Source organism: Staurois parvus, unplaced genomic scaffold (assembly GCF_062004578.1).
Source record: "Staurois parvus isolate SC_StPar_1 unplaced genomic scaffold, SC_StPar_1.0 ptg000251l, whole genome shotgun sequence".
NCBI classification, from domain to species: Eukaryota; Metazoa; Chordata; class Amphibia; order Anura; family Ranidae; genus Staurois; species Staurois parvus.
In genome coordinates, this window is record NW_028318047.1 from 5108525 (window position 1) to 5124206 (window position 15682).

General features: G+C 41.2%; 1 protein-coding gene across 1 annotated transcript in view; it reads left to right on the forward strand.

The window, feature by feature from the left end:
* ZNF804A (zinc finger protein 804A) overlaps positions 1–15682 on the forward strand; it is a 209807-nt gene that overhangs the window by 160704 nt on the left and 33421 nt on the right. Inside the window, exon 2 of the mRNA XM_089680855.1 lies at positions 8428–8571. Coding sequence (XP_089536981.1) covers positions 8428–8571 — 144 coding nt within the window. The remainder of the gene's footprint in view (positions 1–8427; positions 8572–15682) is intronic.

Genomic DNA, 15682 nt, shown 5'->3' on the forward strand with positions numbered 1-15682 from the left:
GGTAAGGTGTATGTAATTTTCTTGATATTACAGTGGTCCTAGACACAGATATCTCTATATACAGTATATACTTTATTAATATATATGCAAGGGAATAACTATACTGTGCCTGTCTGGTCTCGAACAAGCTACCTAAGTATCATGCCTACTGCAATTCTTACCCAACATTGACATTGATGAATGAGCATTACTTGACCCTATTTTCCGTTCTACTCACTGTGAGTCCTTCCAGCAATTTGGAAAATCTCCCTGTGCAATATCAATCACTTTAAATTACCAGAATTATTCATTTTTGCACCTTAAAACCAGCCCAATAATCACAAACCATGTTTTGAACACAAGAGCATTGCTTGTAATTTTCAAGCTGTCTGCGGAAACCCTAATTTTGATCAATTTATTTTTTAAATGTACTCTGGAATATTTCATAAATAGGTGCCAATATGTATAGTAGAGGAAAGGTGACATACAATTTTTTCTGCTGAAAATGAATGCAATTCTGTCATTCCAAAAATAACCATGGCACTTTTCGGAGGCAAGAGAACAATGCACCACCCAAAATTGTCAAAATCAGTTGTGCTGTGGCTGTAGCTGAGGGGGCTGCTAGAGTTTGTAAAAGGTGAATTTATTGAAAATGTGGGTGTTTGTTTAAACTAGCTATGGAATACCATGGAAATGAAAAACAAAATCTGCTTACCAATAGAGTGGGCACAGAAGTGGAGTCTGAAAGATAAGATTATCTACATAAATCTTCTTTATAGCAACATTTTACCTACTGCATATTTTTCTGTTACTGCATCGTCCTGCCTGTTATTAATAAAAATAATAATTACTTTAGGCTTGCTTTCCGATTAAATTAAATTCTACTTCATGTTTCATTAAAGAAGCCCTAAAATTGTATTAACTTTTCCTCATTTAAATTCTAAAGCAGCCCAGTAATTGCCTGGACAGCATCCATAGCGGATAGATGTTTAGATTTATTAATAATTATGATAAGTCAGTAGGTCTGTGTCGCACAATACTATATCAGACTCTGATGTGGTTTAATATGCTGTGTAATCATGTCAGCCCAAAATTGTATATTGATTTTCATCTAGAAATTATTCAATTATATATCACTAAATCAAAACACAGCTTTCAGTATGCAAGACTGAATGTATCAAGTTTACCAGACAATATGTTATATCCTATTCATTTTAATTTAAATGTTTTGTCTGATTTATATTGAACTGTTAAAAGGAAGAATTGCAAATGTTTTATTACCATATATTATCTTAGATTCTGGGTTCTTATTTTTTCATTCATGCTGTTTAGATTTATAGTGAGATATACAGGAGGTTAGATAAAGGCCAGGTTTTGGACCAAATGTCCTATGAAGATGGGATTTCAAATTTGTGATGACTTCAGGGGGTGTTTCCATGTAGTCCATCAAACTATTTGAAAAATAAACCTGCAGTTTTATGCTGTAGAAAAGAAAGATAGATGTTGTCTTTTGCCAGTTTTGAGGGATCTAGGATAATTAGTCGTTGGTGACTTTTCAAATGCAAATGTTATTTGTCTTGTCAGGCTATCTCTCTGGCTTCAAAAGTTCAAGTCATGATGCACAGCAAGAAGGCAGATAAGAGTGTAAGAATTTATTTATTTCAGGTACTTATATAGCGCCATCAATTTACATAGCGCTTTACATATTGCACATTCACATCAGTCCCTAACCCTCAAGGGGTGTACAATCTAAGGTCCCTAACTTACATTCATACACATACTAGGGACAATTTAGACAGGATCCAACTAGCCTACCAGCATGTCTTTGGAGTGTGGGAGGAAACCAGAGTACCCAGAGGAAACCCACACAGGTACAGGGAGAACATGCAAACTCCAGGCAGGTGGTGCCGTGGCTGGGATTTGAACCAACAACCCTAGTACTGCCAGGTGGAAGTGCTAACCATTTAGCCACTGTGCTGCCCCAGCTTTCCTGATATTCATACTTGTTCCAGGTCTGTGAATTACTGAAGCTAGTGGGTCAGCATAACAGCTATCTGATTACAATTTTAGAAAGGAGGTCAGCGATAGCAGGCCTTATATTTCACTTACTAAAGGTTTACTTTAAATCCCAATTCCAGGTACCATGCTGGCCCTCTCTAAAGGCTCTCCTCCCTCTCTTGAATTCCCGTTTCTCCTCCAAGTCATATTTAATCTTTTTTGTTTAATATTTTTATCTTTTTACAATGTCTAAGGGCCAGTCATGTGGCATACCATGTCTTCTTCTTCTTCAGAACTTCTCCATTGGCAGTTGGTCCTTAGAGATCCAGACAGGTTGTTGGTGTGGTGATGTGTAAAGGACTATGTATTAGCTTTATCTCTGCTTGCAAAGAAATGAGATAACATTGATTAACCACTTGACCTCCAGAAGATTTACCCCCCCTTCCTGGCCAGGCCATTTTTTGATTTTTGGCACTGCGTTACATTAACTGACAATTGTGCAGTCATGCAATGGTGTACACAAATAAAGTTTATATCATTTTCTTTTCACACAGATAGAGACTTATTTTGGTGGTATTTGATCACCACTGGGTTTTTTTTTTTTTTGTGCTATAAATTAAGATTGAAAATGTAAAAAACATATATTTTTAACATATCCAGAAAATAATTAAAAAAATCAAATTTTTTCATAAATTTTGGCCACAATGTATTCTGCTACATATTTTTGCTAAATCCCAATAAGCGTATATTGATTGGTTTGATCGAAAGCTGTAGCATCTATAGTGTATATACTGTATACTGGAATTTGTATTTATTTTTTTCTATCCTTGTAATGGTGATGTTTAGCAACTTATAGCAGGACTGCGATAGTATGGCTGGCAATTTGACACTAACTGACACGTTTGACACTTTGTGGGAAACAGTGAAAGTAATACAGTGACGAGTACTAAAAATACATACTGACACTGTACTAATGACACTGGCTGGAAAGGGGTTAAACATCTAGGGTGATCAAAGGGTTATATGTGTGCCTATCCAGTGCTTTTGTGTGTACTTTCAGGTGCTTTCACTAAGGGATGTGCTGGATTTTATTCCCTGCTTTGCAGGGAAACAAAATCAAGCACATCCCCACTGACAGAACAGAGCTCTGCTTTGTTTACATAGGCAGAGCTCTGTTCTTTCTTTCTCCTTGCTGATCAGTGGGTGTCAGTGGTCATGCTTTGGCCGGCAACCGCTGATCGGCTTGTGCTGTGTCTAATCACAGCATAGCCTAGTCGGCAGTGGGACGAGTACGTAACCCCTACCCAGAAGTGCCGGATCACTTATTGGGTATGTGATCCAGTGCAGGAGTGCCACTCTGCTGCCATATAACTAGGTTATGCGGTCACATTTGGTAAGTTCAACAGTTTTTGCTTTTCCATTAAACAAGAGTGCCTTCAAAATCTGAAATGATCGGATGTTTCTATAGCAAAACTTTTTTTCCTGTAATTTTGTGAAAAGTTCCTCTTGTTATAAAAGCTATATCCATCATAGCATGTCAGTGTCAAATCATCAAACCCAAACCATTCAGCAGCCCTTATGCTTTCCATTCTCATAATTAGATTATTATGCAGTAAGCATAGATTGATAGCTTTGGCTGTGCTATGTGTAAAGCATAACTAATCTGGCTGCATAATAAATGTAATTACCTTATGGGAAAATGTTGCCAGTGTTTAATCAGAAATGTTAGAACTTGGCTCAAAAACACGCTTTACGATAAGGTAAAAGGAGCCAGCAATTTATTCAGTGTTGGATTATTGGGGTGACCAAGACTACCACTAATAAATGTGTTCTGGGTTTGTAGAAATTAAATCATATGGTTGTTTAAAGCTGAGCTTCGGACAGGCATAACAGTTTAACCCAGTGTATGTATTAATTAAATAGCCATTAAATGTTTTTTTAAATACAGCTTTTAAAAGTACTTTCATTGCTGTTAATATTCGCTTCCTAAAATCCCATTGCATAGCACTAGAAGAAGTAGCATTGTAAACCACTTCATGTTAATTTATTAGATTGGAGTGAATTGTTAACCAAACTCAATTAACTACTGTTTGACAGGTTTCTTTGGTCACCAGTTTTGCAGGTAAAACAATTTACATATATATGTATTTAAATTGTGCATTTTGTCATTATACTGAGGATCAGCTGTAACAACTCATTATAATCTGGTCATAACATTTTCTAATTAAAATTGATTTACTTAATCAAATTATTTGATACTGGTGTTTATGAAAAGATACAATTATAATTACCAGTGCGATGTAATAGAATATCAAATGATAGAAGCTAACATAATGTTATTCTAGCCAATCAAACAAGCGTAGTGTTTTTGTACTATTGGATATATTGAGATCGTGGATGTGTATAATATTTTTTTTTGGATAGCATGTGGGGTTCTTTTTGGAGTTGGTGCTGTGTAACTATTTTAATGTGTAATGTATAAAACTGTCAGTATAACACATTGAATTATTTCTTCACCATCATCACTTACTTTTAGAGTTTCAGCGCAGGTTTTGCTTGCTTGGCAGCTATGATAAAGTTTGAGGTTACCTAAGGTCAAGCTGGGAGGCTCTACAGGTTAGGGCTTCTTGAGCCCTCCCACCCTTTTAGAACACTCTGGCACTTTCTAAATGAGGGGAGGAGGCCTGAATTTGCATGTTTGAGGGAATCTAGCCAATCCCCAGGCAGGAGGCCTGGCATGGTTGCTAGGACAACCCTTAAATGTGGGGAGAGCCTGAGTAGCAGAGTAGTTGTTGGAGTCGGGTAGAAGATAGAGTAAAGGAAGGTGCTGGTGTGTGGAGCCTGGGAGGGGGCCATAGCCAAGGGGGGGGGGGGGGCTACCTACAGGCTAACGCTGGATAGAAGGATCTTCACTGCTCTAAAATCTACTAGGAAGGACAGCCTGTCAGTGGGAAAGGGGCCAGCCCAGTGTAAGGCCTGAAAGCAGCCACAACCCATTAAGCTACAGGAAAAGGACAGTGTGAGTACTTCTACACCCCCTGGGCTAAAGAAAGGAGAGGGTGGTCAGGTGCCATACCCAACTAGTTCTCACTGGTACTACTTCACTGTAGAACTTGGAATCCCTTGCTCAGGGACACCCTCAGGATGGGTGCATGAGGAGAGTTTCATCTGGGGTCTGAGGAGAATCACCAAAGTGGACTCAGTGCTCCTTACAAAGACTGTTGCTGATTTTTGTTCATATTTGCTAAGAAGTTGTCCTCTGAAGTTGTTCAGTTCCTTGGGTATCCCATATACCCATAGACCCTAGCCAAGTTGTTAAGCTCTAATAAAAACAACAAAACCAAGCTCAATGACTGTTTTACTGACTTCAAATGAGAGTGCTGGAAAATGCGCATTGCATGGCTGTGCAGAGATTGGAGAGGGACCCAAAAACTTAGCAGCTCTGAAGAGGGTAGCACTACACTATGAACTTGGTTCTGACACTTTAACAACTCAAGATTTCACTAAGTGAAAGACAGCAGTGGATGTGTTTGGGAATATCCCCTAAAATTTTACAAACAGATAAACCAATGGGGTTCACAGATCACTGCATTACTAATAGTGATTGCACACACTTGTATTTTATTATCCAATCAATGTGTCAATCAAAACAATCAAATCTGCTAACAATCGAATAGTCAAAACTTCAATTTGGACCCGATTTAAATCAGATTCAATTAAACTGAGTTGATCGGCCAGGGCAAGAAATTATTGATAAGTTTGCATCAGTTTGCAGCACTGAAAACTGCATGAATATGATCATATTTCAATTAGATTAGATTACATGGTGGAAACAGAGATGCGATCAATAATTAACAATTGATTGAAATCCACTTTTCCATGTATCGCTTGCATGGGTAAGAGATTGATCATTAAAGAAATCAATCACTTATCAAGACATATATGGCCATCATAAAAGGGACTGGGGTAGACAGCTGCATTGCGTCTACAGCTGGATGAACAACTAAAGCTGTAAGCAGGCAGTTTATGGTTCCTGCATACATTTTTAAATTTGACATTTTCATGTTAACTACTTTTAATTGCTAGTATAATTGTATAATTGAAGCGGAGACGTTAGACTGTAAGATTCTTCGGAATGAAGGACAGACTCAATTGGTACTGCTGTATATATTCTGCAGATCACTGCACACTACAGTATGTGCTGTATAAATAAAATAAGTACAAATCTAAAAGTTGTAAGAGGTTCTATTGGTCATATAGAAATCTGATAAAATTGCAGTAAAGCCTCTTCTTATATCAACTGGTAATAATCTAAATGCTTGAAAAACTGGAATACTAGAATAACTGCATCTATCACTAAAGTGGAACTCCAGCCAGTTTGCATAGAGTAAGTTATAATCCCTTTTGTTCCTATTGGATAAATTTCCCCTCAATTTCGGCCCAAGTAACTACACATGAAGTAAGGGTTAACCTCTCCAGTGGAGATAGAAGCAACAGTAAGGGCTCGTTCACACCGTGGTGGAGAGACATTAGTTTTTCTGCACGCGTTCTGCAAGGGTACAACAAAATCACTTGTTCTCTATGTACCCTGTTCACTCCACAACAATAGTATCACGTGCAGATTTTTTTGCGCAGGAATCTGCAAAGTGTATAAAACTCATTGACGCGTGCATGAAAATTGATGTAAACTGATGTCTCTGCAAGTGAAATCTGCATGTCAGATTCCATCAGTTTCATGCACGTATGGTGTGAACGAGACCTTAATCTTGGGGAAAGGTGAGAACCCTTGACATAAACTATATATTACTGTGGGTGGCCCTTTGGTGAAATTCCACTTCACTTCCTTGAGGTCACTGAAATAGAGAGAATGGGCAAATTTCAATAGGGTCACGGAAAACAAGAAAATCTTGTAGAAGATCTAATCCATTCCATACGCCTTACTTAAACTCTCCAACGACCTGCTAACCGCCAAAGCTAATGGCCACTATTCAGTGCTCCCACTACTTGACCTCTCTGTGGCCTTCGACACAGTGGACCACTCCCTCCTACTCAAAAAACTATACTACCTTGGCCTCAGAGATTCTGCTCTCTCCTGGCTCTCATCCTACCTGTCACAACGCTCTTTCAGCATTACCTATAATGCTACCACCTCCCCCTCACTCCCCCTCTCTGTTGGGGTCCCTCAAGGCTCCGTCCTTGGGACCCTTCTCTTCTCCATCTACACCTCCTCCCTTGGCCAACTCATACGCTTCACCTACCACCTATATGCCGACGACACACAAATCTATCTCTCAACGCCCCACCTCACCACCTCAGTCTCCACCTGAATCACACACCTACTGAGCGACATATCAGACTGGATGTCGCTCCACTTCCTTAAACTGAACCTCTCCAAAACCGAGTTTCTTGTCTTCCCCCCAGCCTGCACACCACCCCCCATTGACTTCTCCATCACATCCAACAACGCCACCATCAAACCCGCCCCGCAGGCCAGAGTACTTGGTGTCATTCTGGACTCCAACCTATCCTTCCAGCCCCAAGTCCAATCTTTAACAAGCTCGTGCAGACTCCACCTCTGCAACATCGCCAAAATACGCACGTTCCTAACCCCAGAAACCATTAAACAGCTCATCTACTCCCTCATCATATCACGACTCGATTACTGCAACTCCCTTCTTACTGGCCTGCCTCGCCGCTGGCTATCCCTGCTTCAGTCGATCCTGGATATGGCTGCCAGACTCATTCACCTTTCCAACCGCTCCATTTCTGCCACCCCCCTCTGCCAATCCCTCCACTGGCTTCTGATTGCACAACGGATCAAATTCAAAATCCTAACACTGACGTACAAAGCCGTCCACCATACTGCCCCGAACTACATCACTGACCTAATATCCAAGTACCACCCAGCACGCACACTCCGCTCCTAGAGAAAAGACCTCCTTTTCTCTAGTTCCCTGGTCTCCTCCCATGCCCGCCTCCAGGACTTCTCCAGGGTGTCACCCATCCTCTAGAACTCCCTGCCCCAACCCATGAGATTATCACCTACTCTCCTCTCCTTTAGGCGCACCCTGAAAACCCATCTCTTCAGGGAAGCCTACCCCACCCCCTGCTAACTTGCCAACCTCCTCCACTCTTCCTACCACCCCACCCCCCACAGCTATCTCCTCCTGTGCCACCATCCCCTCCCTCCTAGATTGTAAGCTCGAAAGAGCAGGGCCCTCGATCCCCTCATGTTTTGCATTGTATTGTTGTTGTTCTGTCACATGTTCTGTCCCCCTTTGTAATGTACAGCACTGAGCGAACTATTGGCGCTTTATAAATACTGTATAATAATAATAATACTCCTTCCAAAACAAAAAAAATCCACTTTATTGTCCTGAGATTTTTTAGTGATTGGATTAGTCATAACATTTTACCAATTTAACAAAACTGTTTGATCATGTTTTTAAGGACTTGGCTGAAAAAGAAAACACCCAAGAAAATGCTCTTGAAGCTCTGAAGGCAAATTTCTACTGTGAGCTGTGTGACAAGCAATATTACAAGCACCAGGAATTTGATAACCACATTAATTCCTATGATCATGCACACAAACAGGTGAGCAAGCTTTGTGTGGTCCTTTATCTAGTTATACAGGTATGAATGTGACAAATGTTCAATTTTATTTTGCCATAGAACTTCAAGCCAGAAATGGGATGATGTAGCCAATCTATAGTACCTAGTACACACGATGAGAAAATCAGATGTAAAAAAACGCTTTCAGAGCTATTGCCCAATAATATTATCGATAGTACACAACTTTGGAATTATTATAGTATTTGTACGAAAAAAAATATAGAGTGACCAAGACCGTGCATGTTTGGGAAAGAAAGACTACAATACAATACATTACATCACATCCGAATCTGTATTCTGTCTTATGAGAATCTTCATAAGACAGAATAACCTACCGTATTTTCCGGCGTATAAGACGACTTTTCAACCCCTGAAAATCTTCTGAAAAGTCGGGGGTCGTCTTATACGCCGGTGCGAGCCGATCATTTGTGTCAGGGCGGCACTTTTTCGAGGGGCGGCGCGGCGCCGCCCCCCCTCCTCCTCCAACTGACACTAAGTACAGGGGTGGGCAGAGGGGCTGCTGTACCTTACCTGGCTCCGGTCCCACGACGATCCGGTCCAGGAAGCGCGGCTGCTCCTTCTTTCAGTTCGGCCGCTCGATGGTCACGCGGCCGCTCGGCTCCGCCTCCTAACCGGTGATTGAGCGCCAGCACTGGAAAGGCACACAGGCGACCAATCACCGGCGAAGAGGCGGAGCCGAGCGGCCCCGTGAAAATCGAGCGGCCGAACTGGAAGAAGGAGCAGCCGCTCCTCTCCCCCACTGACACCAACGATGGGGCACTATTCCTCCCTCCACTGACACCAACGATGGGGCACTATTCCTCCTCCCCACTGACACCAATGATGGGGCACTATTCCTCCTCCCCACTGACACCAATGATGGGGCACTATTCTCCCCATTAATACCAATGATGGGGCACTATTCCTCCCCCACTGACACCAACGATGGGGCACTATTCCTCCTCCCCACTGACACCAATGATGGGGCACTATTCTCCCCACTGACACCAATGATGGGGCACTTTTCTCCCCACTGATACCAATGATGGGGCGCAATTCCTCCCACTGACACCAATGATGGGGTGCAATTCCTCCCACTAACACCAATGATGGGGCGCAATTCCTGCCACTGATACCAATGATGGGGTGCAATTCCTCCCACTGACACCAATGATGGGGTGCAATTCCTCCCACTAACACCAATGTTGGGGCGCAATTCCTGCCACTGATACCAATGATGGGGCGCTATTCCTCCCACTGACACCAATGATGGGGCGCTATTCCTCCCACTGATACCAATGATGGGGTGCTATTCCTCCCACTGATACCAATGATGGGGCGCTATTCCTCCCACTGACACCAATGATGGGGTGCTATTCCTCCCACTGATACCAATGATGGGACACTATTCCTCCCACTGACACCAATGATGGGGCACTATTCCTCCCACTGACACCAATGATGGGACACTATTCCTCCCACTGACACCAATGATGGGGCACTATTCCTCCCACTGACACCAATGATGGGGCACTATTCCTCCCACTGACTAATGATGGGGCACTATTCCTCCCACTGACTAATGATGGGGCACTATTCCTCACACACTGACACTAATGATGGGGCACCATCATTGGTGTCAGTGGGAGGAATAGTGTCCCATCATTGGTATCAGTGGGAGGAATAGTGCCCCATCATTGGTGTCAGTGGGAGGAATAGTGCCCCATCATTGGTGTCAGTGGGAGGAGTAGTGCCTCATCATTGGTGTCAGTGGGAGGAATAGCACCCCATCATTGGAATACCATACTGAAATAGCATACCATATTGAAATGAAATCTGATGTTTTTTCATTTTTATTTGGTGTGCGTTTCAAGAGGGGTAGTCTTATACGGCGAGTATAGCTCAAACCCTATATTTTAACAGGAAAAGTAGGGGGTCGTCTTATACGCCCAGTCGTCTTATACGCCGGAAAATACGGTATTTGTTTTTGATATGAGACTAGACTGGCAAAAAAATGGAAGATCATTCATCCAATATTCTCATCCTGTGTACTAGGCATTAGTTTGATTACATGAACTTGTTAATGTGTTTTTGAAGGTGCATTCTCTGGGGCTGTCATCTTTATCCTTGCTTACTCCATTGGTGAGTCACTGGCCAAGAACAAGAATCCGATGATATACACCTGTCTGGTTTAAGCCTGATATACACAGGCTTGTTCCCGGTCAGTGACTTACCAAGTGGGGAGGAAAAGATCAGGATGACATGTGATACAGCATGTACTTTAAAAAATAATTCAGTAAGCACTGCGGTCATATTTTTTCCTGGGAGTTCCTTTTACCCTTATTTTCAAAAACGAGTGCAAAAAACTGGAGCAAAGGCAGCAAACCTCCTGATACCATGAAGTCTGATTGGTTGCTCCAGGCAGCTTTTACCACAGGTCCTTAGGTACTCAATTGGAATTTTTTTTGTAGGGCAGTTATTTCCCTTTTTCTCTCTAAAAGGGAGCCAAGCATGTCACTCAGCACCGTATTACCAAATAAGCAGAGTAGGCATCGACCTATGGACTCATGTTGTTTAAGAACCCTGAAATATTATATATTATAAAATATATTATGATATATTTGGTCTTGAAAGAAAACTACTTAAACTGTTTACAAATAATGGAAAAAATTACTGAATTTCAAAGAAACAAAAATTTTACATTAAGCACTCTCTAGAAGGTTTTACTCCCTTCATGACCTGGACATTTTTTGCTATTCAGAACTGCACTACTTTAACTGGCAATTGTGCTGTCATGCAGCTTTGTACAAAAATGAAATTATATAATTTTTTTCACACAAATAGAGCTTTCTTTTGGTGGTATTTGATCACCACTGGGATTTTAATTTTTTATTATATAAATGAAAAAAGACAAAAAATGTGGAAAGGAAAAACAATATTTTCTACTTTCTGTTATAAACCATATTCAATAAAAAAGAAAAACAAAAATTAACTTTTTTCATAAATTTAGGCTAAAATGTATTCTGCTACATGTCTTTGGTAAAAACAAATCCCAATAAGTGTATATATATTGGTTTGTTTTAACTAGTCTACAAACTATGGTATATTTGGAAAGTGATCAATCCCTATGCTCTGATGGTCTCATTTCTTGAGGTCCTAAGATGCCAGGACAGTACAAATGCCCTACAAAAGACCCCCTTTTTTGAATGTAGACAGTCTGAGATATTTAGTAATAGGCATGAGGAGTTTTTTGAAGTCATAATTTTTTGTCACAATCTTTTAGAAAATGAAGAAATTAAATTGTTTTTGTATACTGTCACCAATGAAGTATAGCGTCATTATGTGGCTGGTGTGGCGGTGATCAGGGATACTGACTGGTGATAAAATGTTATAAAATTAAAGAATTTTAAATCATTTTTTAAACTTTGTTTTATGTTATTTTTTTTACTTTTTTTTGTACTACTCAGTGTACTACTCTGGGGGGAAGGGAGGGATTGGGGATCTTTTTTTTTACATTGTCATTGCTTATAGTTCAGTGAAGTTAACTGTTATAAGCAGTAGTGTTAGCTGTTATGAATGGGTTAACATTTATGACAGCTTAGTTACTGTTGACATGCTGTGATTGGCTACAGTTAATCACATGGTACAGGTAGCTAGGTACAGTACCATGTAATAGCTGTGAGCCAATCACAGCTTCACAACACTAAGCAAGCAGTCATGAATAGAAACCATTCATGACTGTTTTGTTTACATTGTAATCATGTGATCGCTACGTCCAATCATAGCAATCACATGATACCCTGGCTGCTCATAGCAGCCGGACACCGGTACCCGTAATCCACTGTGTCCACCTCAGCATGCCTATGTACAGGTGACTTTGCTTGAACCTACCGCCAGCTCGCAGTATATTTACTGTGAGTGGTCGGTAAGTAGTTAAAGACTCCATAGAGAAAATACTGCAATCATGTAATGTACCAAATAATAATGTAAAGTATATAAGCCATAGACATCAGGTTCGCTTTACAGTTTGTCTCTGTATTTTTTTATGTAGCCTAGATATACTGTATGTTCAGGCCACTATTAGCCTAGAAATGGGCCAGAACTGATTTTTAACATTTGGCTCCCATTGACTTCAATGAGCTTCGGATTCGGCACCTGAACTTTAATCATGTTCACCGAACCCTGTGTGACCTAAACTTAGCTCAGCACTATTTCCCATAACTAGCATCTCCATTGGGAGATTTCCATACTAGTCTGGTTCTGGTGACAACCCAAAGTTTGGGATTTTCATTTTCAGTGACAATGGTAAAGAGGACAAACACAGAGGTTGAATCTCCCTAATGGGGACACAGACAGCAATAAAAACTTGGTGTTCTAATTCCTCTCTACACTATCCAAAACATTTTATTTTATTTGCCTTTAGTTATACTTTAACAATAGCTTGCAATGCCAGGCTGCAATTTCTAAAGCAGGCAAAATATTTCTTGTAAAAAAAGAGAGACAAAATCTTGCCTCTGTACAAAACAATGTAAGACCTAATCTGGAATGTGCAGTTTTTGGGGAACTAAAGAGAGAGTGCAGAGAAACTATACTAAAAGGCAGGGAGATCTTCAGTTTTGAGGACAAATTAGTTGAACTAAATGGAGGGGAGGTAATTAATAAGGATATGATCACTTTGCATAAATACATAAATGGTCCATATAGTGATCTTGTTGCAATAATATTCATCCAAAGGTCATTGCAAAGGACAAGGGGGTACTATGTGCGTCTGAAGGTAAAGAAGTTTAATTTTCGCATATAAAAAAGGCTTCTTCATAGTAAGAGCTGTGAAAATGTAGAATCTCAGAAATTAGTTCTAGCCAGTTTACTTGATTGTGTAATAAAAGTTTGATACAGTCCTAAATGTATGTATATAACCTGTATTCTAATATTTATAAGTACAAGTACAGTATACCTATAAGTACAGAGATTGCTGATCCAATGAATATCTAATTGTCTTAGGAAAGCAGGAAGGAATTGTATCCCCTTTTGGAGAAATTTGGACCATGCTTTATAAGGGTTTTATTGCCATCAAGTGTGGGTGTAGGGTTTGGTTTATGGCTGTGTAGCACTTACTCCCATAGGAGCCACTGGAAATCTTCCCCAGTGGATTGCCCTGCAGCCAGGCACCTGACACAGTCACTCTTTTCCTCAATAACCAGTCTAGATGTCTTGTTTTTGTTATTATTAGATTTGAATAACTTGGGTAAGCTTGAGGGAATTGCATGGGATACCCCAAAAACTGAAAATATGTACAAATTGAAGACAGTGAACTCATTTCTGTAAGGCTGAAGCAGAAGTCCTTGCATACAGAAGACTGTGGACTTGGCTTTGTGATAAAAGTAGTAAAAGCACACAGGCTTCCTTCTTTACAGCAACAAGAGCAAAGTTCCTTTACAAATAATTAAGCAGACTAAGCTCTTCAGGACACCAGCCCATGTGCCTTTTAGCAAACCCACAGCTGACTCTCTAGCACAAGGGGGAGTTAGGTAGCAGCAGCCCAAAAGTCCCTAAGATCTCTCAGCAGTCACACAATCTCTCAGTACTCACACAATGTCCAGTGGATGTTGGTGCCTCCTTCCAACATCCATCCAAAACCTTCCTTCAGTGATACCAAACTAGATCTTAGCAGACAGTCCCTCAGTCAGCTCTCAGTAGCTTCAGCATCCAGGCCGTCAAGTCACCCACCTGAGGCCTCTCGAACAGCAAGCACATGACAGTATTGCCTTGGAGGGCAGCCATCCTCCAGGCTGGATTGATCCTCAGCAGGAAAAGACCCAGAGCTCAATGTGCTCGGAGAATATCTACAGTCTCCCAGAAGCCTTCAGGGCCCTGCTCCCTGGGATTGGCCAGGGCTGTATAAATGTCCATGCTGCCATCTGCATAGCTCCACACCTATCATCCAGAAAGTTCTACTGATTTCTGGAAAGCAGAGAGAGTTATCAGACTGACAGCCGCTGAGAACACTGAACAGACCTAACTAATCGATTGCAGCCACAATAAATACAGTAAGGCCAGCTTAATTTACCTGACACAAATACTCACAGCTCCACTGAACACAGTGAACAGGACTTGTGTCTTTTATTGATGGGAATTTATTCATGCAGACTTATTGAAACGTTCAGAAAGTCCACTATGTGTAGTAGCTTTGTCTTATTTTCAGTTTTTACGGTAAAAGTTAACCCCTTCGCGTCAGCGCCTCCCGGCCCTTTAAGGGTTTCAGAAGCCGCGAGGCGGGGCAGGGTTTAGGGTCATGTGACCGCCGTCACGGCGGTCACACGATCGGGAAAGGTCCTGATCGAAAGAGATCGGGACCTTTCCGTGAGTACCGGACATGTGTGCTGGGAGCGTGCAGGGCACGCGCTCTCAGCACAGATGTTCTTTTTTTAATAGAACGCAAATGTGCAGCCGCTAGGTGTCTAGGCCCAGATCCCGGGAGGCCGCACATTTGCGTTCGGACAGCATGAAGAGGTTAAAATCACTGAGTTTTGGACAGGGTCTTATGACCAGGGCTGTTTAGGGGGGGTTTAGGACTTCCATTCTAGTTTAGCCATGCAAGAATAAACTTTATACAGATGCCTGAAGTACAGTTCTGTTTCAGTATATAACTGTTGTTCTTAATGAATACATGGGATGATTGCTCTACTGTTTAAAATTTTTTGACTTTGAATATAAAAAAAAGATGACAGTTTTTATAGGAGTCACTAGACTCAGCAAAATCCAGGGCAGCCAGTCGCGGTATATATTTACCAATGCATTAGCATTATCAATGTAGTCTGTGACAGAGGAAAATTGAAAGCTTAGATTTATACTGGAATGTACTTACTCTTGGCAAAGTAAACCTACATACTGCTAATGGAATCAGTGAGCCAAGGTGTAGAAGTCGAGTGCTCAGGGGTGCTTCCAAAGTAATGAGTAGCAGTGATCAGAGCAGTGTGGAGCAGCTCAATGGAACAAGTGCAGTGTAAGCATGTGTTCCCTTAATAGACAGCATCCCGGGGGGTGAACACTCTTTCCTTATATTGTACTAAATAAACTGTGACCTGCTCTCCAT